This window comes from Geotrypetes seraphini, chromosome 3 (genome assembly GCF_902459505.1).
Source record: "Geotrypetes seraphini chromosome 3, aGeoSer1.1, whole genome shotgun sequence".
Classification (NCBI taxonomy): domain Eukaryota; kingdom Metazoa; phylum Chordata; class Amphibia; order Gymnophiona; family Dermophiidae; genus Geotrypetes; species Geotrypetes seraphini.
Genome location: NC_047086.1, coordinates 371,923,024 through 371,950,897, shown reverse-complemented (window position 1 = coordinate 371,950,897; position 27,874 = coordinate 371,923,024). Strand labels below are relative to the sequence as shown.

The 27,874-nt window shown below is 39.2% G+C and overlaps 1 protein-coding gene across 4 annotated transcripts in view; it reads right to left on the bottom strand.

Moving 5' to 3' along the window:
* Positions 1-27,874, bottom strand: part of ABCC10 (ATP binding cassette subfamily C member 10) — a 109,886-nt gene that overhangs the window by 15,925 nt on the left and 66,087 nt on the right. For 3 of the 4 annotated variants that reach the window (XM_033936883.1, XM_033936885.1, XM_033936884.1), the window contains 7 exons: positions 21,531-21,720; positions 17,702-18,045; positions 16,692-16,861; positions 15,846-16,006; positions 14,958-15,211; positions 6,472-6,617; positions 5,135-5,232 (listed from right to left, as the gene is read on the bottom strand). In XM_033936883.1, coding sequence (XP_033792774.1) covers positions 5,135-5,232; positions 6,472-6,617; positions 14,958-15,211; positions 15,846-16,006; positions 16,692-16,861; positions 17,702-18,045; positions 21,531-21,720 — 1,363 coding nt within the window. The remainder of the gene's footprint in view (positions 1-5,134; positions 5,233-6,471; positions 6,618-14,957; positions 15,212-15,845; positions 16,007-16,691; positions 16,862-17,701; positions 18,046-21,530; positions 21,721-27,874) is intronic. The other variant, XR_004538743.1, reaches the window with a different exon arrangement.

Genomic DNA, 27,874 nt, shown 5'->3' with positions numbered 1-27,874 from the left:
TGGAGGAAACGTCCATAGTCTGTTATTGAGAAAGATATGGGGGGAAGTCACTGCTTGCCCTGGATCGGTAGCATGAAATATTGCTACTCCTTGGGTTTTGGCCAGGTACTAGTGACCTGGATTGGCCACTGTGAGAATGGGCTTCTGGGCTTGATGGACTATTGGTCTGACCTAGTAAGGTTATTCTTATGTTCTTAAGAACAAATCTGTCAGTGAAGTCTTGAGTCTCTCTGACTGCTGGGTCAAGTCTTCTGTGGCATCAAGACAACAGGAATTCCTGGTGCACAGTGAAGCTTCTTGCCCTGAAGCACTGGAAATTAATATCTGCACAGCTGACCAACGCCAGGTCCCTTCAAGGCCTCAATAATAATGCTTCCCTTTCAGAGCAAAGGTCTTCAATCTTGGCTTGATTGCATCTGCCCTCAACATCAATGCTGAAGTTGCATCTTCCTGAGTCACTTGGGATGTACTGGAACCAGGACCTAAGGTCCGTGGAGACCGTTGCACTTTCTACAATTGTATAGAGGATGAGTGGCCATTGTACTGAAGATGCTTTGAGGACACCAGCAACCTTGGTGCCTCAGTGCTCTTGGTGGGAGTGGGAACAAAGCCCAAGATGTCTCAGTCGCCACCTGATGTCCATCATGCTCCCTCAGAACTGATGATAACTCTTGGTGGGCTCTACCAATGCTCAGTGTTGAGGGTGACTGAGACACTCTTAAGGTTAATGCATCTCCAGCATCTGATGTAGTTTCTGGAGTCATGCAAGCAGATGTTTTCAATTCTGACTACTAAGGATTGGTCTTATCATTGAAAAGCTCTCTCAACTGCTTTTCTTTTCCACGAATCCCTCTTTGATGTCTGAATAGGAAATACAAAGAGAGGGATTGTGGTTAGGTCTCAGACATCGCAGGCACAAATTGTGAGTATCAGTAATAGCTATGGTTCTGTTATACTAAGGATACCTTTTGAAGCCACACAGAGTTTTCTTTTGGGAGATATAATAAGTGCAGTGAGATCAAACAACTTGATGGTAACAAATTCCATGTTTGGGAGTTCTAAACCTATAGATGACTTACATGAGCTATGTGCAAAAAAAACAACTGTAAACTGTAATAAGAGTTGGCATTAAAAGCGCTAGGTTTATTGGAAAAATTGGATTCTAAAATTATTTGAATTCTTTTCTTATGCCTCAAATATAATTTTTTTAAATTCTTTATTCATTTTACAACTTACATCAAGTGTATAAATAATTGACAAATAAAATTAATACATCTCTTGAATATCTATCATTTAACATTAATACATAAGATTTAATCCCCTCCCTCCCAACCCTCTCATAATATATGCAAACAGATATCATACAGATATTATTTCCTAAAGAATTAACAACAAATAGAATTCCCCCATCCCTTATTATTATCTTTGTATCTTTGATTGAAAAATGGTATCTATTCATTACAATAACTTGTCAATGGCCCCAAGATCTCTTTAAATTTATTATAATTCCCTCTTTGTATAGCAATTTCTCTTTTCATTTTATAGATGTGACACAATGAGTTCCACCAGAAACAATAGAGTGTACTCCAATTCTTCCAATTAAATGTGATATGTTGTATGGCGACCCCTGTCATTATCAATAAAAGCCTGTTATTATTTGATGAAATTTGACTCTACGTCCTTTTTTTTTTATAGCAATTCTTTCTTGAACCACTGTTAGCTAAGTATGTCCCACAGCCTGGTTTGAAATTGTTTCTCATACATGTGTGATGTGCTCCAATGCAGGCGATACTACTACTAAGTGATTTCTGTCTTCTTTTTTCTATATTTCAACTGTTTGGTTGTGGTTTTCCTTTCAGACTTCTGTTCTCTAAAAGTTACCTGTGCTATTTAGTTATTTTCAATTTTCTGCACATCTACTAAATAATATATAGAACAAGAAAAAAGAAAAAATATATTTCTTCACTGCCCTGTTTTATTTGTTTTTGTGAGAACAAGCCTTTCTAACTCTCTTGCCTTCCTGCACTGACATTTGCTGAACTGCTAAATCAGGGGTCTCCAAAGTCCCTCCTTGAGGGCCGAATCCAGTCGGGTTTTCACGATTTCCCCAATGAATATGCATGAGATCTATGTGCATGCACTGCTTTCAATGTATATTCATTTCTTCTTCTATAATATCACCAAAATCCAACCTTTCCTTTCTGAGCACACTACCAAAACCCTTATCCACACTCTTAATACCTCTTGCCTAAATTACTGCAACTTGCTTCTCATAGGTCTTCCATTAAACCATCTGTCTTTCCTTCAATCCATTCAAATTCTTCTGCACGACTTATATTCCACCAGTGTTGCTATGCTCACATTACTCGTCTCCTCAAGTCACTTTATTGGCTCCCTATCCATTTCCGAATACAGTTCAAACTCCTCTTATTATCTTACAAGAGCATTCACTCTGTAACTCCTCAGTATCTCTCCTCTCTTATCTTTTCCTATACTCCTCCCCAAGAACTTTGTTCAGGTGTCTCTATCTGTACCTTTCTCCTCTACAGCCAACTCCAGACTTCATCCCTTCTGTCTTGCTGCACCATATGCCTAGAACAAATTGCCTGAGATAGTATGTCAAGATCCATCTCTGGCAGGGTTCAATCTAGGCTAAAGGCCCACGATTTTAAGGCTGCTTTTAACTCCTAACTCATACCAATGTCTGGGAGAGAGACGTAAGCTCATTGTTAATTCTATAACATTTTCAGAAGTTCTACCTGCTCATGGTAAGAGAGAATGGGTGAAATGAGACATTATGACATCACAATCTCAGCTCTGAAATGTTGCTACTCACTGGGTTTCTGCCATGTAACATAGTAAATGACAGCAGATAAAGACCTGAACAGTCCATCCACTCTGCCCACTAGTTATACCCATTACAAATACATGATTAAATTGAAACATAGAAACATAGAAGATGATGGCAGAAAAGGGCCACAGCCCATCAAGTCTGCCCACTCCAACAACCCTACCCCCTTGAATTTACCCCCTAGAGATCCCACATGTGTATCCCATTTCCTTTTAAAATCCGGCACGCTGCTGGCCTGAATCACCTGAAGTGGAAGTTCATTCCAACGATCGACCACCCTTTCGGTGAAGAAGAACTTCCTGGTGTCGCCATGAAATTTCCCACCCCTGATTTTCAGCGGATGTCCTCTTGTGGCCGAGGGACCTTTAAAAAAGAAGATATCATCCTCCACCTCAATACGGCCGGTGATATATTTAAATGTCTCTATCATGTCTCCTCTCTCTCTACGTTCTTCGAGTGAATATAGCTACAATTTATTCAGCCTTTCTTCATACGGGAGGTCTTTGAGTCCCGAGACCATCCTGGTGGCCATTCTTTGAACCGACTCAACTCTCAGCACATCTTTTTGGTAATGTGGCCTCCAGAATTGTACACAATATTCCAGATGAGGCCTCACCATGGATCTGTACAACGGCATTATAACTTCGGGCTTCCGGCTGATAAAGCTTCTTCGGATACAACCCATCATTTGTCTTGCCTTTGATGAAGCCTTCTCCACTTGATTGGCAGTCTTCATGTCTTCGCTAATGATCACCCCCAAATCACGTTCCGCCTTGGTCCTAACTAAGGTTTCACCATTTAGTGTGTAAGTTTTGCATGGATTCCTGCTGCTGAGGTGCATGACCTTACATTTTCTAGCATTGAAGTTTAGCTGCCAAGTCGAGGACCAGTGTTCCAATAGAAGTAGGTCCTGCGTCATACTGTCTGGTAAAGTGTTCTCACGTACTATGTTGCATAGTTTGGCGTCATCGGCGAATAATGTGATTTTACCCTGAAGCCCCTGAGTCAGATCTCCCACAAATATGTTGAAGAGGATCGGGCCCAAGACCAAGCCCTGAGGCACTCCACTGATCACCTCTGACGTTTTTGAAGGGGCACCATTCACCACCACTCTCTGAAGTCTACCGTTTAGCCAATCACCGACCCATGCAGTTAATGTCTCTCCCAGTCCCATTGATTTCATCTTGTTCAATAGTCTGCGGTGTGGAACGCTATCAAAAGCTTTACTAAAGTCCAAGTAAACGACGTCTAGGGACTCACCCACATCCAGCTTCCTTGTTATCCAGTCAAAGAAACTAATTAGATTGGATTAGCAGGACCTGCCCTTGGTAAATCCATGTTGGCGGGGATCCCGTAGATTCTTCTCGTCCAGGATCGTATCTAATTTATGCTTAATTAGTGTTTCCATGAGTTTACTCACTATGGATGTGAGACTCACCGGTCTGTAATTCTCAGCCTCTGTCCTGCAGCCCTTTTTGTGGAGTGGGACTACATTGGCTGTTTTCCAGTCCAAGGGGACTCTTCCCGCCTTCAAGGAAAGATTGAAGAGCACAGACAATGGCTCCGCCAGGACATCACACAGCTCTCTAAGCACCCTGGGGTGTAGATTGTCCAGTCCCATGGCTTTGTTCACTTTGAGTCTTGATAGTTCGCAATAGACTTGTCTCTTCTTTGATATTTCTGAGTCATAGACTGTAAAGTCCACCTGGTATTGTCCTAGGTTCCAGCTGCTGAAGTTTCCATCTAATCAAGCCTTTGTGACATCATTGCTGAGGTTGGCTCTTAGGCATTGGTGGAATGAGACATTATGACATCATAATCTCAGCTCTGGAATGTTGCTACTCACTGGGTTTCTGCCAGGTAACATAGTAAATGACAGCAGATAAAGACCTGAACGGTCCATCCACTCTGCCCATTAGTTATATCCATTACAAATACATGATTAAATTAACTTGTCTCTTCTTTGATATTTCTGAGTCATAGATTGTAAAGTCTACCTGGTATTGTCCTAGGTTCCAAATGCTGAAGTTGCTGTCCAAGCTCTCTCCAGCCTATCCGACCATCCTGTTTGCAGGATAGCTACCATAGAGTCTTGCCAGTAACATCCTCATGTTCCAAGTTAATGGAAGTCCCACTGATGCCCTCCCCAGCCCATTCTACACTAAATCACCACATATGGGACACAGATTGTGCAAGTCTGTCCAATACCGGTCTTAGTTCTTTCATTAATCTTCTTTGCAGACATGCAGCAGCACCCACCTCCCCTTCTGCCCTAGTGCTTACCTTGGCATGGGTAAGAAGAGCTCTTGCTAAGCAAACCAGCTGTCTCTGTCCCATTGACAGATTCCTGCCTCTCTCCCCTACATCGGAATCCAGCCCACCTGCAAAGAGCCAGGAACCAGTCAGACCAGTAAAGAAAAAGGGCACTTGGATTAGAGAGAGGAAAAAGGGAAGGTGAAGAGGCTGATTGTTCCTTGGTGTAAAAGCAAATTAGAAGAAGGACCGGAAGGTAAAAGGAGTTCTCCCAGAATATGATCAACATACAGGACATAGATTACATTACATTACATTAGGGGTCTTCTATCCCACCAAAACCTTTCAGTTCTAGACGGTTTACAACAAGAGTTGGCCTGGGCATTTCCAGGGAGAATACATGGTTAATAGATGTAGTAGTATGTGTCAGGGTCTGTGGAGGGTCGATCAGGTTTAGTTAGATCATTTGACAAATTTCTTGAATAGAAATTTTTAAGTTCTTTCTTGAATGTTTTGTAGTTGGGCGTCATAGTCAGCAGATTGGCGAGGTGGCAGTCTAGTTTTGCTGCTTTGGTGGCTAATAGTCTGTCGTATATTTTTTTGCTTTGTATACCTTTGATTGGGGGGTGGGTGAAATGTGCATGAGTTCTCCTTGGTCTGGATGTGTTTTTCCTGATTAGGCGGTTGCTCAGATAGCTTGGTCCGTTTCCATTTAGGGCTTTGAATAGGGTGCAATAGAATTTGTATTGTATGCGTGCTTGTACTGGGAGCCAGTGTGAATCTCGGAAAGCAATGGTGATGTGGTCATATTTTTTCAGTGAGTAAATCAGTCTAAGAGCTGTATTTTGGACTGTTTGTAATTGTTTTAGTATGTTGGTTGGGCATGACAGGTATAGGATGTTACAGAAATCCAGGAGTCCTAGGACTAGCACTTGTACCAAGAGTTTGAATTGTTCGTTGTTGAAGTATTTTCAGATTTGCCTTAGGTTGTGCATGGTTGCTTATGCCTTCTGGATCGTTTTGTTGATTTGAAGTTGCATGGGGTTGGGTTGCATGAGGTATGTGATGGAGTCTATTTCGAGGTTTGTTATGGTTGGGGTTTTGTTTTTTTTCTAGAAGTAAGAAATTGGTTTTGTCATGATTCAGCTTTAATTTGTGGTCTCTCATCCATTTTCACATTGTTTCTAGTGCTGTGTGTAGTTTGTTCGTTGTGTTGGGGTTGGTTTGGTCGAAAGGCAGGAGGATGGTGATGTCATCTGCATAAGAAGTTATGCCTATTTCATCTAAGCGTGTGGCTATGTAAAGGTTGAAGTGTGTTGGAGATAGTGGGGAGCCTGGTTGTATTTTCAATGGACATTGTGACTTACCCATTCGTGTGATCACTTCCTTCAGGTGAACCTGCTCCAGTACCTGGTACAGCTCTGCATCCATGTGCCAGCCCCAGGGATCCAAGTTCTCTCGGATTGTTCCACTGAAAAGAAATGGATCCTGGGGGATGATGGCTAATCTGGATCTGAAAAAGAGACAATGGGAGTGTCAGAAATGGGTAGGGGTACTGTCCAAGTGAGACACTCAAAAGCAGGACTGTTTGTCCTAGATAGATCTTGCTTCAAAGAGTCCTGCAGAGGAACAAGAATCACTAGGTATAAAAAACACTTCACTGCTTTTTTGTAGTTTGTACTAGTCGAGTAATATGAGGAACAGAAAGCAGACTGAATGCAAAACCTCTGAAAGCCACGGCCAAATCATTCAGATTGATGGCACTGAAAAATCAAGGCTGAGTGGAAAAACTCAAAAGACATATCATGAGTGTCACAAACACAAAAGTGTGAAGGCATGGGAACAATTAGTGCCTTTGTCAGCTAACAGTAATCACAGTTTTAACGTATTAACGTAGAACAAAATATTTTCCAGAGAAAGGAAAATGGGAAAACCAGAGGACATAATTTGGGGTTGAGGGGTGGTAGATTCAAGAGCAATGTAAGGAAATTCTTTATGGAAAGGGTGGTGGATGCCTGGAATGCGCTCCCGAGAGAGGTGGTGGAGAGGAAAACGGTGACAGAGTTTAAAAAAGCGTGGGATGAATACAGAGGATCTAGAATAAGAAAATAATAGTAAATATTGAAGAACTAAGGCCAGTACTGGGTGGACTTGCACAGTCTGTGTCTGTATATGGCCGTTTGGTTGAGGATGGGCTAGGGAGGGCTTCAATAGCTGGGAGGGTGTAAATGGACTGGAGTGAGCTTTGACAGAGACTTCATTAGTTGGAACCTAAGAACAGTACCAGGCAGAGCTTTGGATTCTTGCCCAGAAATAGCTAAGAAGAAGAAGAAAAAATACCAACAACAAATTTTTGGACTGAATCAGGTTGGGCAGACTAGATGGTCCATTCGGTTCTTTATCTGCCGTCATCTACTATGTTGCCATGTAATATAAAGTATATGCTGCAACATTTGAAAATTCCAGATATTAGGATGGATTTATTTATTTATTTTAGTTATTTATATACGCCTAATTGTCTAAGCAGTTTACATTCAAGTATTCAGTATAAGAGCTTCAATTCAACAATACCACTAAGGTTAATGTCACTCCTCTTTTACAGAAAGCTCATTGGTTACCAATAGAACATAGTAAAATTATTTTACTAACCTTTAATGCCAGAGGAAATAACCAGCCTGAATTTATAAACAACTTACTTATCCCATATAATCAAACTAGGACTCTTAAGATCTACAGCTCACAACCTTCTTACCATTCCCTCATTGAAACATATCAGTACAATGAGGACTACAATTTTCTCTGTTAGTGTCTCCTCTCTTTGGAACAGTATCCCAAATTACACATGCGAAATAACAACTCTTGCCAATTTTAAGTCTTATTTCTAAATTAAGATTTCTTTTAACAGCTTTCTTAGTTATTAGTTTTATTAGTTATGACAGGGGTTGCCATCCAACATATAACCAATAATTGGAAAAATCATAGAAACCTTAGTTATACATTTTGGTGGAATTCATTATGCCATATATTTAAAATGGAACGAGCAATAGCAGTACAAAGAGGGACATATACTAACTTTATAAAAATATGGGGGCCATTGGCAACATATTGTGGTGAATAGTCATCGATTCTTCTCTATTCCTTTTCTTTTTTCTTGTTAGCACACTAAAGGTGGGGGAGGGAGTTGGGAATAATTTATATATAATATGTTAAAATATGCTATATGTGTGTTTATTCTTACTGAAAATGTGATAAACGGTGGGTGGTTGGGGGGGTTATTATATCACTAGAATATTATGTGGTAGAGATTAATGTGCTATTGTGAAATAACTTGTATAGAATATTCTTTTGTGCACTTGCTGTTCAATTTGAAAATGAATAAAGAACGTAAAAAAAAAAAAAGGTGAAGTTAAAGACATTTCTCTTCCTAGATGCTTTTGTAACTTATACTGTCCTTTTATGGACGACTTAGATTCAAGAAACGTTTCTACCTTCAGTTCCCCCTCCTTTTGTTATTCTTCCCCTTGAATGTTCTCTTTCTTTCTATCAATTGTAGTTCTAACCCTTCTTCCCTTTTGTTCCCGTTCGTCAATGTCTTTCAAAATTGTCATTTCCCCTGGTTTGTCTCTGTTAATATTGTATTTTAATTGGTGCATTGTTTTGGCATTTTTTTGTACACCGCCTAGAAGGCTTGATTGGGCGGTATAAGAAATTGGAGAGAAAAAGAGACTTCAGAAACCAAATAAAGGACCCGAAGATTAAGCCCTTTATAATCATTCATCAGTCCTCTTAAAAACTCCCAGCATATTTAATATGCTCATGCGCCAAATCTTATAGCTTTATAACTTAATAACTTATATATAAAAAAAGAGCAAACACAGCACACTTATCTTGTAATCCCAATAGGGCTTCCATTTCATACAAACTAGTTGGCTTCTTCAGGGATTATAGAACTGTTTATGCTCAATTATCTACACACAAAATAGAAACAAAATTAAGACAGCAAATATATTCCTTGTAAAACTATTTGAATATAAAGGAACACATTTAGCGACTTCATATTGTTTCTGTTTTGTATGTAGATAATTGAGCATAAACAGTTCTATACCCTTGACGAAGCCAACCAAGCTCAGCAGGGATGGTGTGAATCTATCAAAGAAGGGAAGAAATGTCTTTAGCAGCAGACTGACAAACCTACTGAAGAGGGCTTTAAAACTTGAATCACTGAGGCAGGGTGATCAAAACCCCCAGGTAAGTATAAGTCCTCAAGTAAGTGAATCACGAAATACCTCTGCACAAATGAGAAAAAGGGGCAATGTCTGAAAAGCAGTATATACTAATGCTCATAGTATGGGAAACAAGGTTCTTGATCTAGAGCAGGGGTGTCAAAGTCCCTCCACGAGGGCCGCAATCCAGTCAGGTTTTCAGGATTTCCCCAATTAATATGCATGAGATCTGTTTGCATGCACTGCTTTCATTGTATGCTAATAGATCTCATGCATATTCATTGGGGAAATTGTAAAAACCAGACTCGATTGTGGCCCTCAAGGAGGGACTTTGACACCCCTGATCTAAAGGCTGCAATGGAAGAGACTGAGTTGGATTTAGTGGCGATCATGGAGATGTAGTTCATGGACAACCATGTCTGGGATATAGTTATACCGGATTATAATCTGTTCAGGAAAGACAGGGTAGAAGAAAAGGAGGGGGAGTGGCATTATACATTTAAAGATCATATTAAAGTCACACAATTGCAGGATCTATAGGGTAAGGAAAACTAGAAAGAGGGAATGGAAAACATATTTATATTGGTGTGATATACAGGCCTCCACAGACAGAAGACGTGGACAGAGATTTAATAGAAGATATTCCAAATATAGCTGTAAAAGGTGAAGTACTTCTAATAGGAGATTTTTTTTCCATTTTTTCTTGTTTATTATTCTGTTTCAGTTTCTAGACAACACCCATCTCCCCAAAAATGAAATACAAGGCTGCCTTCTAATCTTGGCCAACATGTTAAAAGGAAGAACTCCCAAAAATGTTATCAGTTCAGAGGAATGTGAACTTACTCCTTAGGGAACTCGGTATTCTAAATAAATAAATAATTAAAATTCCACATCCTCACCGAGAGTGCACAGGTGACATCTCCTGTAGGACCAGTCTTTAACAAATTTTCCATGGAGAATGTATTGTGCCCTCAAATCATTCTGACAGTTGGATATTGCCATGCCTAAACCCAGTCCAGCGCCAAATGTAATGGGCCACATCCTGCTTTTGAAGAATATGACTGAGAAAACTATTCCTAAGCCCACCCAACCCAGTACCTAATTTCACGACGGTATCAGCCGTACACCAGTCGCACTTCTGGCCGAGCTCCTTCTTAATATGCCAGATGAAGACTGAGGAATCCCTATTGCAGGATCTCACAGAAGTAGGAAGATCCTGGATTCTTTACAAAGAGCACTGTTCCAGCAGTTGGTAATGAAACCTACATGCAGTGGCATAAAAAGGGTGAGAGGCGGCCCCCCTCCCGAACCTTCTCTTTCCCGTACCTCTAACTTTCCCGTGCAAGCATCACCAACTTGCTGCCCATGTCGGTGTTGGCTCTCCCTCTGTTGTCACTTTCTAGGCGCGGGACCTGGAAGTGATGTCAGACGGAGAGCTGATGTTGGCGCAAGCAGCAGGTTGGAGTTGCTGCTCATGTTGGCAAAGAGCTGGAGATAGGGTGAAGAGAAGTGAAGGTGCACGTGCAGCGGGGGAGGGGGAGAGAGAAAGATGGGTGGACCGCCTTTTACTATGCTATACTGAATGAGGGGGGGCCATACTGAACTTCGTGCTTACAAATGGGGAAAGTGCTTCTGATGTTATAATGGGTGATCATTTGGCTTCCAGTGACGTTTAATATTAAGACAGGTGTAGAGAGGACTCATTCGAAAGTGAAGGCTCTAAACTTAAAAAAAACACAACAACTTTGTTCAGGGAAAGGGAATGGGGACTTGTATACTGCACTGATCTGTGAAGTGGAATGAGAGCCCGAGGAGCATGGTGGGTCTGGAAAGTATGCATGTGATGCAGTGGAATGGATACCCCTGACACAGCGAATGAAGCGAAATGGAGGGTTCCCCGTTTGGTTTAGGCTGCAAGGCCCAGGAGGTGAAGTGTTGGACTGAGAAATTCCTGGACACCAGTAGCAGCTAAGTTATTTCGTTCTTTACCTTCCTCTTATGCAAGATCCTGGACCATATTGCTGTAGTGCTTATTTGTCCACATTATCACGATTTGCGTGCTGTTTTGATATCACTCTGCAGGATATCACAGTGCTTTTTTCTATATTTTTTTTGGTGGTGAGCAGAAATGTTTATTTTGAAGAAGTGGAGTTTTTTGCCACATGAAGCAGAACTGAGGCTTTTTCTCTACTTCTTTTTTTTTGTTGTTTTTTTTCCTGCTGTTTTGTGTTGTGTGATTGGTGTATGTGATTAAGGCCTTTTAGTGTTGTAGAGTGGGTGTCTGTTTCCATATGGGGTTTTGATTAGAGTAGAATAGTTGACTTGTATACTGCCCTTTTTGTCACTTTGGTTTTCAAAGCTGACATTCAAAGTGGTGAGTACTGCAGGATTAAGTGACTTGCCCAGGGTCAAGGGATTTGATCTCACCACCTCTGGATGCAGAGTTAACAGCTCAACCAGTGAACCACAGCCCTTCCTACCTTCACATGAGGTATTATGTCAAGTAATTGTTGTCTGGATGGGAACATCTGGAAGAAATAGTAAAGCAATGGGCAAATCTGAAATAAACTATATTGTAAGGGCAACAAACCATTTTGTAAGAAAAGTAAATAAAAATTAAGAGGAAAAGAAGGCCACTTTGGTTCTCAAAAGAAGTAACTCAAAAAGTATGGAAAAAGATTAGCTTTCATAAACTACAAAAGATCGCAGAAAGAAGAAAACAGGCAAAAGTATCTGGAAAAGTTAAGAGACACTGGTCAAGTTGTCAGGAAAGCAAATATGCAAATGAAAGAAAAAATAGCAGACACTGTAAGACAGGGAGACAAGACATTTTTTAGATAAGAGGAAGTGCAAAAGTGGCATTGTAAGACTCAAAGGTGAAGGGGGAGGAATAGGTACATTCTGTACAAAAGGTTTTAATTTCCCCCCAGCTCCCGAAAAGCTTTCTGTACAGCATGTGGGGTATTGCTTGCTAGGTAATTTGCTCCCAAGTGGAGAACAACATCAGCTTTAGAATTCTTAGTTTCCTCTCTAATTATAGACACTATTTATTTGGTATTCAGAGGATCCTGGGTGACACTTCACTATTTTAGGCTCCTTGACATGTATTTCAAGGTCAATGTCTCTGATAAAGTAATCCCCTAACAGTAATAATTTTCTGGTTTGAGCTTTCTTATTTTTTCTTTGGGGGTGCTTTTCTTCATGAGTTACCAGGTCCATCATGGTTCCAGGTCCATCTCAATTCTTTCTTGAGTCCTGCAATGCTCTAATGGAGCAAAAGAATTCTGTAGGTACAATTGAGAGGGTGGATGTTTCTGTGTCACATGTCACAGTCTACCTGACCCTACTGTGATCCATTTATTCCTGGATTGCTTTAGTCTTTGAGACAGTAGTGGTAAATTGATATGATTCTATGGAGTAATGGAAGCTGCTTTGATTGCATCCAATTCCTTTTTAAGTTTACAGAGCTCCTCCTTAATACTAGAAAGCTGAAGTCTGATGGGGTAAGCCCTAAGTCTCCAGATGGTGTGCTTTGGAACTAAAACACCACAGTGATTGCACTGAATAAAAATCATCCTGATTGGTTGTAATGAGTTTTGACTGAGGAGTTTTCTTGATTATCGGGTTGTCTTGTATGTGAAGCAACCCCTGGGGTGGGTGGGAAGGATTATAAGTTATAATAAATCAGCCAAGTTCCCCACCAAACATCACTGGAGGATGGGCATGCCCTTAGAACACAATCAAATTCTGTTGGAATCTAATTTTTCCCCTTTATAGCCCCAAATTCCCAATAAATTTAAATATAGCAAGTTTCTATGCAATAAACCAGCTGCAAGACTAAATCTGCTACCTATTCAAGCTCTGGCAATGGAAAATAAATCTTACAGAGCTAGTCTACAGCTCAAGAAACCAAGTTAGAAAAGTTTAGAAAAATTAGTAGCATGAAAGACTAGTGGCTGCATCAGGGAAATATCCAATGTTCTCTCTCTCTCTCCAGCTCCGGAGCTGGAGGGAGAGAGAACATTGGATATTTCCCTGATGCAGCCACTAGGTGGCAAAACAGGAGCCTTGTTGGAATAATTACTGCTATTCTTCACCACAGGTTGTAGATTAGTTGAGACATGATTTCAACATGAACAGCTGTGGGCCCGATTGCAACAGTCTGTGAGCAAGGATAGCAACTTGTGAAAATAAGTTAAGCATTTTTCCTGTTCTTTTTGCTGTTCTTCTGTTGCTTTCTTGTGCACAGTGGTGTGGGTTAAACCATTTTTGAAAACAGCATTTTGTACTTGGTGGAGTTTTTTGCCTATGAGACAGAATTTGATTGGCTTATAACCATCTGATATTGAAAGCATTTTTTAATGCAGTTGAGGCTCTTTCTCCATAGTAACATAGTAGATGACAGCAGATAAAGACCTGAATGGTCCATCCAGTCTGCCCAACCTGATTCAATTTAAATTTTTTCTTCTTAGCTATTTCTGGGCAAGAATTCAAAGCTCTACCCGGTACTGTGCTTGGGTTCCAACTGCTGAAATCTCCGTTAAAAACCTACTCCAGCCCATCTAAACCTTCCCAGCCATTGAAGCCCTTTCCAGCCCATCCTCCCCCAAACGGCCATATACAGACACAGACCATGCAAGCCTGCCCAGTTCTGGCCTTAGTTCAATATTTAATATTATTTTCTGATTCTAGATCCTCTGTGTTCATCCCACACTTCTTTGAACTCAGTCACCGTTTTCCTCTCCACCACCTCGCTTCAATGGGTATCGTCACCACTAGGCTAATAACATTGATATATTTTTTTTGAGATTGGTTTTTCTGTTATTATATTATTTTTCTTGAGAGACGTTTAAATACCTACGTGATGTAAATGCGCACGAGTCAAGTCTCTTTCATTTGAAAGGAAGCTCTAGAATGAGAGGGCATAGGATGAAGTTAAGAGGTGATAGGCTCAGGAGTAATCCAAGGAAATACTTTTTTATAGAAAGGGTGGTATATGCATTTAACAGTCTCCTGGTAGAGGTGGTGGAGTCAGAGACTGTGTCTGATTTCAAGAAAGCCTGGGATAGTCACGTAGATCTCTTCGAGAGAGGATGGGCAGACTGGATGAGCCATTTGGCCATTGTGTTTCTATGTCTATGTCACAAGGCATACGGGGACAGACTTAAAGATCTCAATATGAATACTTTGAAGGAAAAGTGGGAGAGGGGAGATATGATAAAGACATTTAAATATCTATGTGGCATAAATACACATGAGGTGAGTCTCTTTCAACTGAAAGGACACTCCAGAGAGAGAGGATATAGAATGAGGTTAAGAGGCGATAGACTCAGGAGTAATCTGAGGAAATACTTTTTTACAGAAAAGGTGGTAGATGCCTGGAACAGTCTCCTGGAATAGGTGGTGGAGACAAAGGCTGTGTCTGAATTCAAGAAAGCATGGGACAGGCACGTGGGATCTTTTAGGGAGAGGAGGAGATAGCGGATGGGCCATTTGGCCCTATCTGCTGTCATGTTTCTATGAAACGGTGGCACTGTTGGATTACAAGAGAATCTCCAAGTAGTTCATTGTCCTCCTATTGCCTTCACAATGACATATTTTAACTGGAATGAGGGTGTTGTCCAGCCTACCTCAGCTCCTCTAGGGCCACCAGTCGAATATTGACATTATCAATAAGGATCTCTCCTTCATTCAGTTCAAACATTCGGAACAGTGCCAGGAACATTGTTGACTTGCCAGACCCAGTTCGGCCCACTATGCCCACCTTCTCTCCAGGAACAACAGTAAAGTTCACCCCATCCAGGGCATTAGGCAGACCATGTCGATATGCTAGCATGACATTTCTGAACTCCACATGACCCTCACTGGGCCAATCAGTGGCAACCTGTAAGAGGAGATTTAAAAAAAAAAGCCTCCCTCAGTTATCTGTCAAAATGAAGGCCACATCACACCAGATGACTCTCCCACCTTAATATGGCATGTGTTTGTGCATAGGTGCTATGCCAGGAAAGAAGCAAACCAATTTATATCTATTTTCTTTTCAAGTGAATAAAAACAAGTATTGTATCATGGATACAAAAAAAAAAAATAGGACTGCTACTGGCATCATGGAGTTTTCCTGTCCTACATAATCTAACATAACTTTATTCTTCTATACCGCCATAATCAAACAATTTCTAGGCGGTTTACAAAGCGAAATGCAATTAATTGAAATGCAACAAATTTCCTAAAATTTTCAATATGTTATGCTGGCAAAATCTAGGCTAATCTTCTATTCATATGTTTATGTTTATTCCTCAAACTGCCAAGTGAAACCATATTTTTTTCTTATTCCAATACCACCCTCCTAGCAAGGACTTGGACAGAAAGGATCCTTGCTTGGAGTATAATCAATAAAAACACTCAGCATATCATTATCAATATTTTATATTCAGCCCTGGATGGGCCACCTGACACATGGAGATTTCAGTTTTCCAGGGAGGCATTTTTGGTTTTTGGAAAACAACGAAGACACTCACCTGGATGACCTCATCTTGGGTCTCTTTTGGGAGCTCAGTGGAATACTCCTCTGCCCTCTCCACGCTCACCATCATTGTCTCCATCTGTGTGAAACTGGAAATGAGACCTGACAGCAGGTTGGTGATGGACAGAGCATAGGAGAGTGCCAGACCTACCAATCCTGCAAAGAAAGCACAGATGAGACCACCAGGCATGTGCAGAGAAGGATGCAAAGATGAAGGAAAGAAAAGGAAAATGAAGGCAAGTGGGTGCTTTATAAAGGAAGAACAGTGGTCTAAGCGCATATCTTCAAGCACCGGTGTCAGCATGAGGAACGAGATCCAGCATGTCCTTTTAGCCCCATGACAGCCCTGCCTCTACTCTTACACAGGTCATGTCAAATCAAGAGTTGGCATTTATATAAATTTTGCCAAGTCTGGGCCCAATGTAACAGAGGCTCACCGCAAAAGATACATGTTTAATTGCAAGCATGATAAAATAAATAAGGCTGTTATCAGCACATGGTGTTGAAGCATAAAATCGACCACGGTTGTAGTTCAACGCCTCAGAAAGAACTGGTTTATGGCAGAAAATGGGGACAATATTGACTGTTTTAACAATTTCAAAATATTACTTCAAAATCATAAGATGTATGGGAAGGTGACAAAAACAACACTGCTGAAGAAAGACCATATCATGTGCCACAAAACATTTGCAAAAAAACATGAGGATCCTGAATGTGTGTGAAAGAAGGGCTTAAGGTCCAAACTGGGATTCTGGAGCAGCAGGCAGAGGCCCAGGAGGAAAGGGACATTGTGGCTGCTCCCAGCCAAGGGAGGAAGAAAAAGATAAAACAGTTTGTGAACCTGGGTTGCCAGATTCCTTCTGGTGCTGAATGATGGCAATCACTGCAATTGCTGTAACCACAACCACACCAATCATCTGTAGACGGATGTCTAGCCATTGCATAGCTGTGTTACTGATGAACAGGCAGCGTTGGTTCGTCTCCAATCGCACCTTGTTCTCCTCTTCAAACCTGCACCAGGTACATAATTCAGGGTCAATATTAAAGTAGAGTGTGTGCTCTTAATGAGGTTCCCACATTCAAGCCCAGCCTACCGTACCGTGCTCAGTCCTACCGTACCGTAGCCAAGCTCACGGTGTCAGGTCAAAAACGCGCCGGGACAAAAGCGCGCGCAGACAATTGAGTGCAGTGTGGAGGTGCGCGCCGCAGAAAATTACAGTTTTTACGGCTCCGACAGGGGGGGGGCGTGGGGGGAACCCCCCCACTTTACTTAATAGAGATCGCGCCGCGTTGTGGGGGGTTGTAACCCCCGACATTTTACTGAAAACTTCACTTTTTCCCTGTTTTTAGGGAAAAAGTTAAGTTTACATTAAAATGTGGAGGGTTACAACCCCCCAAACCCCCCACAACGCCGGTGCGATCTCTATTAAGTAAACTGGGAGGCTCCCCAACAAAACCCCCCGTCAGAGCCCCTAAAAACTGTAATTTTCTTCGGTGTGTGCCTCCGTCTTGCGCTGTTGTCGGCGTGCGCCTTTGTCTTTCGCCGAGTTGTCTATGAACCAAGCTCACTTATGAATTTCTGTCTATGAACTATAGTGGTATTTAATTTGATCATTGGGTGCAAACAACAAAATTACCCAGAATCTTAAAAATCAATTCCCACCACAACTCTGCTCACCCATCACTTGTGGGAGGGCTGGACTCCCTGCCTTTAACTGAGGAGGGAAAAGGAGGAAGGATTCACTTATTACTAGTGCAGAGACGCTAGAGGGACTCCCTGTCTTTAATTGATATGGAAGATTCAGTAGTTACTGGTGCAGAGAAGTTAGAGGAGGACTCTACAATGCTCACCTGTCTGTTGCCCGGGTTGCCCGGATAGTGTTTAGTCCTGTCAGGGTCTCTGAGAAGTGGGTGTAGATTGGCGACAGGCTAATACTGTACAGTCGCTTCAGCTCCCGCGAAGTGTGCCGATAGTATCTCTGAATACAGAAGTAAAGAGCAGCAAGTGGTACCATCACCAGGATAATCCAAGGCAACCCATAGCTTATTATTACCACCATGCCCAGCAGGCCAAAGACATTGGCTAAACAAATATTTAGAATGAATGGAAGGCTGTCGTCAATGCAGTACAGGTCAGATGAGAAGCGGTTAATGATACGTCCTGTTGGTGTGGTGTCAAAAAACGTCACTGTAGCCTGGTAAAGGGAAAACAAATGTTTACATCAGTTCAGCTTCCTCTTTTCCACTGAAAACTTGTGTTGGAATCCCATTCACAAGTAGGCTAGCGGCTATATAGCAGGAGCAGAAATTCAGACAACAAAACACTCGCAAACTGCGTTATTCGGCTCGAGTGCTTTGCTCGACTTGCAAAACACTCGCAAACAGCATTACTCACAAACCGAGGTTTGACTGTATTATTATAATCCTCAGAGGAAAAAAATTGAATCATCTTAGGGAGTAGATCAGCTTGCACCTGTTTAATTAGATCTAACAGGGCTTTTGGAGGATAGTCAAGATGTGGTCCAGTCTAGATCTATACTATTAATAATCTGTATGAGTGAAATTGACAAAACATTAATAATTACATTACATTAGTAATTTCTATTCCGCCATTACCTTGCGGTTCAAAGTGGATTGTCAGTTTCGCTAGTGGCCCCCCCAATGTTAGGTGGTAGGGGTTAAGTGCGAGGCGTACTGACAAACGCTGGTCCCAGGTTCAGTTCCCTCACTGAAGTTTCACCAGGAAGTAGAATCAAATAATAGGCACAGCCAGAGGTGGTTGCATAAAGAATATATTATAGAAATAGGCTTACAGAAAAGTAATATTTATAAGCATTACAATTAAGCATTACAATTAAGTAGAGAGCAAAGCAGTTTCCCTGCCTTACAGAGTTCAGAAGAAAGCGTGAAGTTCCAGGGAAAGGCAGAGAGAGAGAGAGAGAAAAGGGGGATGGTCTAAGCTTTGTGTTTCATAGATAAAGGGAAGGATAGATAGAGAAAGAGAGGGAGAGTCAAGACCCCTCTCCTCCAGAGATAGATAGCTAGCTTGATAGAGCAGAGAGGAGGCTTTTATACCTTGGAATCTTATTCTGAATATAGAAAATATTGTATGTCCCAGTATCTTTTTTTTTTAGAATTTGTAAACTGTTTGAAACAATGGTTAATTTAATTGCTAAGGAGGGTGTGATACTTGCAAGCATGGAAGATGGGATTAGTCTCTGGCTTCTTTGTCCCATTCAAGCAGGCTATCTGCTTGATCTGTGCACCTGGACCCATTGTCCTAAGCACCCTCTTAATCAGACATTAACACCTTTTAGCTAGTTCTGATTCAATCAGGGCTACTTAAAACATATCAGGGATACTTAAAAAGTTTCCCTGCCCTCAGGGTCTATCTGCATTCCCATGCCAGAGTCAGATTGATATAATTTCCCATAGGCCTTCGCTGACATAAGTAATGCCAACTACAAATGCTGAATGGTAGCGATAGCTATGCTGACATGGATTACATAAGAATTGTTATGATATTAAGAAGTACATAAGGAACAGTATGAACATTTTCTTTTCTTTTTTTTTATAATTCTTTATTCGTTTTCAAATTAAAACAAGTGCACAAAAGAGTATATTACAACAAATTATTCCAGAATAGCACTTTGATATCTGCCATATAAACATCTAGTAAAATCAATAACCCCCCCTACCACCCACCCTTCATCATATTTTCAATAAAAATATACACATATTATATATCATAGTATAACATAATATGTAACATTATTTCCAACTCCCACCCCCCTTTAGTGTGCTAAAAAAGAAAACGAAAAAGAGAAGAGAAGAAGTGCTGACTATTCACTACAATATTTTGCCAATGGCCCCCATATTTTTATAAAGTTAGTATATGTCCCTCTTTGTACTGCTATTGCTCGTTCCATTTTAAATATATGGCATAATGTATTCCACCAAAATGTATAACTAAGGTTTCTGTGATTTTTCCAATTGTTGGTTATGTGTTGGATGGCAACCCCTGTCATAACTAATAAAAGCTTGTTGTTCTCTGATGATATTTGTCTCTTTTTCCTCATCATCATGACAAATAGCACTTTATCATAAGAGAGTGCCACATGATTTTCCAATAATGTATTTACTTGAGACCATATTGAATTCCAAAATATCTTAATATAGGGACAAAAATAAAGTAGATGATCTAATGTCCCAGGTTCCAGATTACAGTGCCAGCATCTATTGGACTTAGAACTATCTAATTTTTGTAAACGAACAGGGGTCCAAAACATTCTATGTAACAAAAATAACCAAGTTTGTCTCATAGATGCTGACACTGTACATCTCATTCTCCAAGACCAAATTTGTGGCCATTGAAATGCAGAAATTTGGTGCTTGATCTCAATGCTCCAAATGTCTCTCAGACCATTCTTTGGTTTTTTATTCAAGTACCCAGATAATAATTTATACCACAGTGCGGCTTGATGTCTTAGGAAGTCTGCTTGGAAGCATAGGAACTCCAAACTATACTGATTGTTCAAAGTCTTCCATTCAGGGAACCCTACCTGAATGGCCTGCTAAGAAGTAGATAGTATTGCAGGTGAAGCTTGGCACATGTCTGGTTGTGTTATATTGGTTTTATGTATTTTTTTGAAGAGTAAGGTTTTTGTTTATTTTTTGAAGGTTTTGTAGTCTGTGGTAGAAATCAGCAGATTGGTGAGTTGTCTGTCCAGTTTCGCAGCTCTGGTGGCCAGTAGGTTGCCATATTGTTTTCAAAAAATTTCAAAAATATTTCAAAATTAGGATGGCAAAATTTTGTGGTGAACCTGTGCAAGTGTTTCCTGATGTCTCTAGGGCAGACATGGTCAAACTATGGCCCGTGTGCCATATCCGGCCCGTTTAGTTTTTTAATCTGGCCCACGGGCCGTATTTTGCCCATGTCTGCCCTGGACTATAACCACCCAACACACTGACCTCCGCCACAGTTCCAATTCCAAAACTACTTCTTCCTATGTTTTCTGCAAGAGATGAGAACCACCAATCACGCTACAGGAGGTCAAAAGAAAGAGGGTTATAGGGGGTGGAGCGAAATAAACTGGGCCCCACCTTTCTTCCTCCCTAATAGAACAGGAAACCACGGGCATGAGGTGGGAAGGTGCTGATGCCGCTTTTATTTAAGCACATGTGCATCGGTGAAAAAAAAAAGGAACATCTTACCTAATTGTGCCTTGCTGTGTTTGCTGGGCCTAAAGCAGAGCACCTTTTTACTATCTGATTCAGTTTTGTGCCTGAACTGTGTGCTTTTAAAAAAAACAGCAAGGTGGGGTGAACCCTACACTTTAGGTAAAATTTTGTGTGTTTTACATTTTTATATAAAGGAATAAAATGAGCCTTATGGACATACAAAATGTGTTAATTTTTTTGGACCACCCTAATGATATATTTATATTTTATAGCTATAGTGGAATATCACTGATCTTCCCTCTAAATCTGTTGGTCCATGTATTTTCTAAACTTATTTTTTGCTCAGAGTTGACTATCACACTGCAGAGTAGGGCCAGAGGATGGTTTATTATGGTATCTACCAGTGCAATGCGATCCACTGAGCATCTGCGCTCACTGTATATGCCTCATCAGCGTATCTTTAACCATATTCTTCAGCTTGGTGCAGTCCCCCACCTACCTTCAGCACTCTCTTTAGCAGCTTATTGTGGAGAATACTGGCAGCACGGATGGTTCCATAGGCAAAAAGGAATGCACGCAGGGCAGTGAACAATGAGTTAGCCGCAGCGATGCTGCCATATACCATGAGGTAAAAGCGGATATCAGAAGAGCTGTTTTGCACAGAGGAATGTGTCATTGTGATGGGAGACCTAAAAGAGAACACAAAGCCAGGCTGTTTTATTCACAGATCAAAAGGGAGAAAGAAGGGGCGTGGCTTGGACGCGAACGATGACGGTTGGATGAAGAAAGAGCTCCTGTATAAACAAGCTTAAATTTCAGAAAACTACAAAAAAAAAAACGATATTAATGGTATAACAAATTGAGTTTACCTCTTTGATTAGATGGAAGAGAAAATTTGAAGGGGGAATCGCGAGAAAGAGGTGCCGTTTTCATTTGATATATGAGGAAAGAGGTGTGAAGGGCTGAATCCGTCTCAACGGCAAAAATAGCAAAATCGGGTCCCTGCTGACAGAGCCGGTAAGATCGGGTCTCCGCTGGCAAAAATAACAAAATCGGGTCCCCCAGGCAGAGCCGGCAAGATCGGGTCCCGCTGACAAAGGCGGCAAGATCAGATCCCTGCTGACAGAGCCGGTAAGATCGGGTCTCCGCTGGCAAAAACAGCAAAATCGGGTCCCCCAGGCAGAACCGGCAAGATTGGGTCCCCCTGGCAGAGGCAACAAGTTTTACTATTAAACGTTACCAGGGTGGGCTGGTCCGGGACGCCGTGAGGCCAAGGAGGCTTTCCTTCCCCTCCTCTTTAACACGATCTCTGGCAGAGAGCAAGAGGAAAGATTTCCCGAAGGTGGGGGCTAACAGGCAGTTGCTCGGTGCACCACGACCGCGGCCATCTTGGATCGGAAAAAAAAAAAAAAATAAATTTTTACAAAGTCTGGGTCTGCCTAATGACAAGGATCAGTTTTTTGAAATGCCTGATGCCTGTTTAAATCAGGGAATGGGCTTTGAAATAGCTGTCCTCTGCTGGAAATGAGGAGAGATCTGCAGTAAAAGCTACTTGGCAACGGTTTGTTTTTTTTTTTTAACTATTTCCTTGCTGCCAACTTCAAAAATAAACTATGAAAGATCACTATAATTGTTAATCTCTCCTACTATAATTTAAGAGATTCAGATATAAGAGACTATAGGTTTTTGGGCTCTGAGGAAGGTCAAATAAAAGGATTGGTAATTTCTTTGACCTGAAGAAAAGTGACATTGAGACAGTTGAGACAGTTAAGAGACACTGAAATACATATACATGCACATTGAAAGATTAAAGTAAACATATTGGATGGAATATTGCTCTCCTCGGCAAAAGCTGCGATTGGGCTTGTAAGAGGAGAGCTAGAACAAGAAGGTTGCAAAAAAATTTTTTCAGGCTAGATGCCAACAAGAGTCTGCAATAGAGCCTAAGACAAATAACTTACAGTTGCTTTAAGAATACTGAAAAAAAAAAAAGGGGGCGAGGCTTTGTCGAATGGTTGGATAAACGAATAGCTCCTTATAAGCAAATATATTAAAAATATATTAAAAAGAATTACTACTAAATATTTTAAAGAAACTAAAATATATATTGAAATATGACTTCAACTAAACAAAATAAAGCTGACTTAGGAGCTGGAACATCAGGAAGCAATAAGAGGTCGAAACCTGAGCCAGGTACACCCTCTAAAATCCCATTACCAACAGAAAAAAATCTGGATGTTATGGAAGAACTAAGACAAATAAAAGAAATTGTCTTAGATAGTAACAAAAAACTACAAAAAGCAATGGAAGATGCTGCAATCCTAACTAAAAGAGTGGACATTACAGAGAATAGAATTTCAACATTAGAAGATATTACAGAACAATTAAATACAGACATGAATCACAGCAAAATCATATGGAAAGAAATAACAGAGATAAAAAAAAATCTTGAAGACAGCCGGAATCGTGAAAGACGGAATAATTTAAGAATAATCGGATTACCTGAAGGAGTGGAAAAGAATGATCCGATTGCATTTCTTGAAAAATTTCTACCTAAAATACTACCATTGAAATTTAAAACGGAACTGGAAATTGAAAGAGCCCATAGGATTCCAACACAAAGAAATAACACTCAAACAGGTCCAAGAACTTTAATTTTTAAACTTTTAAGACACCAACAAGCAATTGAAATATGCCAATTAGCCAAGGAAATCAAAAATCTTAAATGCCAAGATTCAAAAATATACATTGTTCCGGACTTTGCAAAAGAAACAGCAAAAAGAAGAAAACTATTCTTAGACATGAGACCACAACTAAGATCTCTAGGAGCTAGATTTGGGCTCCTGTACCCGGCAATTATGAAGGTTACCGTTGCTAACAAAACGCAAAACTTTACAGATCCAGAAAAACTACAGGAATTTATAAATCAACTGGAGCAACCTATGACAATCTAAAGAACAATTAATGGGTTCATACTAAAGTCTATTGACGGTTAAAGATAGATCAAAACGGAAAGCAATGGAAAAAGAACACACAAGGATCAAATTAAAGACTTAAACAACTTGCAACATTCTACATAGAAAACAAGAAAACTGAAAAATATAAAAATTCTATTCAGAATAAATAGAATAAACTGAATGGCAGGAACGTAAATGATTTGAAACACATCTCCGAACTCAAATGATGACGAAGAAAGTTTCTTCAACAAACTTAAAAATGTACTGATTGAATCCGAAATTTTGAAAGCGGAGTAATAGTGAGAAAGAAAATCATCCTTCAATCACAAAGAATATTATAAAAAAAAAAAAAAAAAAAAAAAAAAAGATGAAGTGATTGGTTTGTTGTATTTCCGGTTGAAGGTGGTACTTCAGGTTTAAATTTGCGTTTCAGATACATTAAAATGCATTTCAATACGAAATATATGAAAAGAATAAATCTGAAACGCAAATTTTATGTTCTTTTATTTATTAAGTTTAATTTAGTATCCACAATAGTTCAACCTGGGAATCTTCTATGGGAGATAAAAGGAGAGTTTTTGGCACAGGACTTCACTCTTGTCTGCACAGGCCTCAGATACTTTAAAATCATAGATGTCTAGAGAGTATGCTAATGAGACAAAACTTACAAGAACACTGATGGGAATGTTAGCTCCTCTTAATTGACAATTCTCTCGTGAATCATAAGAAAATAATGAATATAAGAGAAGAGTGGATTCCTGTGCTGTAGACTCTTGTTACAGTTCTGAGGAAAGAGGCTAAATTGGAAAGCTTTTTAAAATAAAAATAATATACCACCTGAAAAGAAATGAATAGTAATTGAAATGTTATTAGATATAATTGATTTAATATAATCATTCTTATGGATTTAAAGATATACAAATACAGAAAATAATCTTTCAATACATAAGAATGAAAAACTTTTTACTTATTCTTATAATTAATAATAAAATAAAAGAAAATATACAAAAATAGGGAAAAAATGGTAGTACTTTAGATAATTATTAATAGCTTGTGGGAGTTATCTAAATCTAACCTCAACCTGCGTATCCAAGTTTTCGTAATTAATAAGGGGGGGAAGGGAGGGATAAGAGGGATGGGAGGGAATAAAAGGGAAATATATAAGGAAATCATGGGAATAAAGGAAAAAAGAGAAATGAAATACTTAAAACATTGGGAAAATATACATAATTTAATACCTGAAAATTTAAAAATAAATGGATATTAAAATTATGTCTTTAAATGTTAACGGTCTAAATCATATGATAAAAAGGAAAAAAGCACTATCATTTTTAAAAAGGCAAGATGCTGATATATGCCTTATACAAGAGACCCACCTCTCACATATAGAATCTAAAAAGCTAGAAGGAGGTTGGGTCAAACAGTGTTTTTTCTCACCAGCTATAGGGAAAAAGGCAGGTGTTGCTATTTTAATTAACAAAAAATGCTCTGCTTCATTTAAACTAAAAGCTTCAGATATTCATGGAAGATGGATAATGGTGGAAATGAATATGGGAAATACTACCATGACGTTAATCAATATATACGCCCCTAATTCGAACCAAAACGAATTCTTTAAAACTCTTCAACAACTGATCATACCACTGGCTACTTCAAATCTTATAGTAGCAGGGGACTTCAACGCTGTAATAGATCCTTTATTAGATAAAAACCCAGGTAGAGTTATGAAATCTATGGGACTAGATAATTTGATTCAATCTTGCGATTTAATAGATATATGGAGAATACTTCATTTTGATGGTCGGGAATTTTCTTTCTGTTCTCATGTTCACAATTCTTTTTCAAGAATAGATTATATCTTTACTTCAAAACATCTTGCACATCAAGTGACACAAGCAGCCATTGATCCAATTATTCTATCTGATCATGGTGGAGTGTGGATCAAAATTAAAACTACAGATCAAAATAATAACAGACCAATTTGGAAAATAGATAATACAATGTTGGTTGACAAAAATTTTTGTGAAAATCTTCTAACAAAAATGAAAGAATTTTTTCAAATAAATGATAATGATGATATTAACAGAGAAACTTTATGGGATGCCTTTAAGGCAACCATTAGAGGACAAATAATTTCTTATTCGGCTTTTCTAAAAAAACAAATTAAAAAACAATTTTTAATCTTAGAAAAAGAGATTAAAAATTTAGAATCAAAACTTATAGAAAAATGGGAATATTCTATTCAACAAGAATTATTAAAATTAAAAGGTAAATATAATGAGATCTCATCTAAGATGATTAGGAAAGATTTATTTTCTCAACAAACATTGTACTATGGTAATTCAAACAAATCAGGAAGAATATTGGCAAACTATCTTAAAGCGAAAAAAAGAAAAACAAAATTAATAGCAATAAAAGATGAAAATGGAAATACATATACACAAATTGAACCTATATTAAAACAATTCTTAAAATTCTATAAATCTCTTTATTCTTCTGAAAATTATCCAAATAAAGAAAAAGATGGTTTTGAATTTTTAAAAATGTTAGAGGGTCCAAAAATTCCTGAACATATAAAACGAAGTTTGGAAGAACCAATATCACTAAAAGAATTAGGAACAGCTTTGAAGTCCCTTAGAGTTGGATCCGCTCCAGGTGGTGATGGATATACAGTGGAATTTTATAAAACATTTCAAAACTTTTTATTACCCTATTTATTAAATCTCTATCAATATCAACTCAATAAAGGTTGTATTAAAGGCACTATAGCAGAATCTTTGACTATTGTTTTGCCAAAGTCCAATAAAGATCCCACTTTGGTATCAAACTATAGACCAATATCTTTAATAAATGTAGATGGAAAATTATTAGCAAAAATACTTGCGCTAAGATTAGCTAAAGCTCTCCCCCATATAATAGGTATGCATCAAACAGGATTCGTTGCTCAAAGACATTCATCTCACAATATCAGATTAACATTCCATATGTTATATTTAACAAAGAAAATGAATGAACCTACTTTTGCAGTTTCATTAGATGCAGAAAAGGCCTTTGATAGAGTAGAATGGCCTTTTATGTATCAAGCAATGGAATGGTTTGGTATAGGTCCTGGATTTATACAAATGATACAAACAATGTATAGCTCCCCTTCTGCTAGACTATATATTAATAATACGTTTTCAGAAAAATTTAATCTACAGAGAGGAGTTAGACAAGGATGTCCCTTATCCCCTTTGCTGTTTGATATTGTTTTAGAACCCTTAATATTAGCTATCCAACAAGCTAAGGAGATACAGGGTATACCTCATTCAGATAAAGAATATAAGATATCTGCTTACGCAGATGATTTATTACTATATCTGAAAAATCCAGAATCCACCATTCCGCATCTACTTGAATTGATTGAGAAATTTGGAAAATTTTCAGGATATAAAATTAATTGGAATAAATCAGAAATTCTTCCACTAAATATACATTGTACAAAAGGTTTATTTGATACATTCCCTTTTGTTTGGAAGGAAGAATATATTAAATACCTTGGAATTTTGATAACAAAAACAGTAGATGAAACAATGAAAATTAATGAAAAATGCTTATTACAAAAAGTAATAGAAATGTGTGAGCAATGGAATCCTTTGCACTTATCTTGGTGGGGAAGAGTACAAACTGTAAAAATGATGATTTTACCGGTAGTATGTTACCAAATGGGGATGATACCAGTTTTCTTTCAAGATTCGTTTTATACAAAAATAAATAGGACTTTGACAAAATTTATATGGCTTAATAAAAAACCAAGAATTGCTCTAGCGTCATTACAAAGACCAATTAAGGAGGGAGGGGTAAATTTTCCCAACTTTTATAGGTATCATCAAGCCTATATCTTACG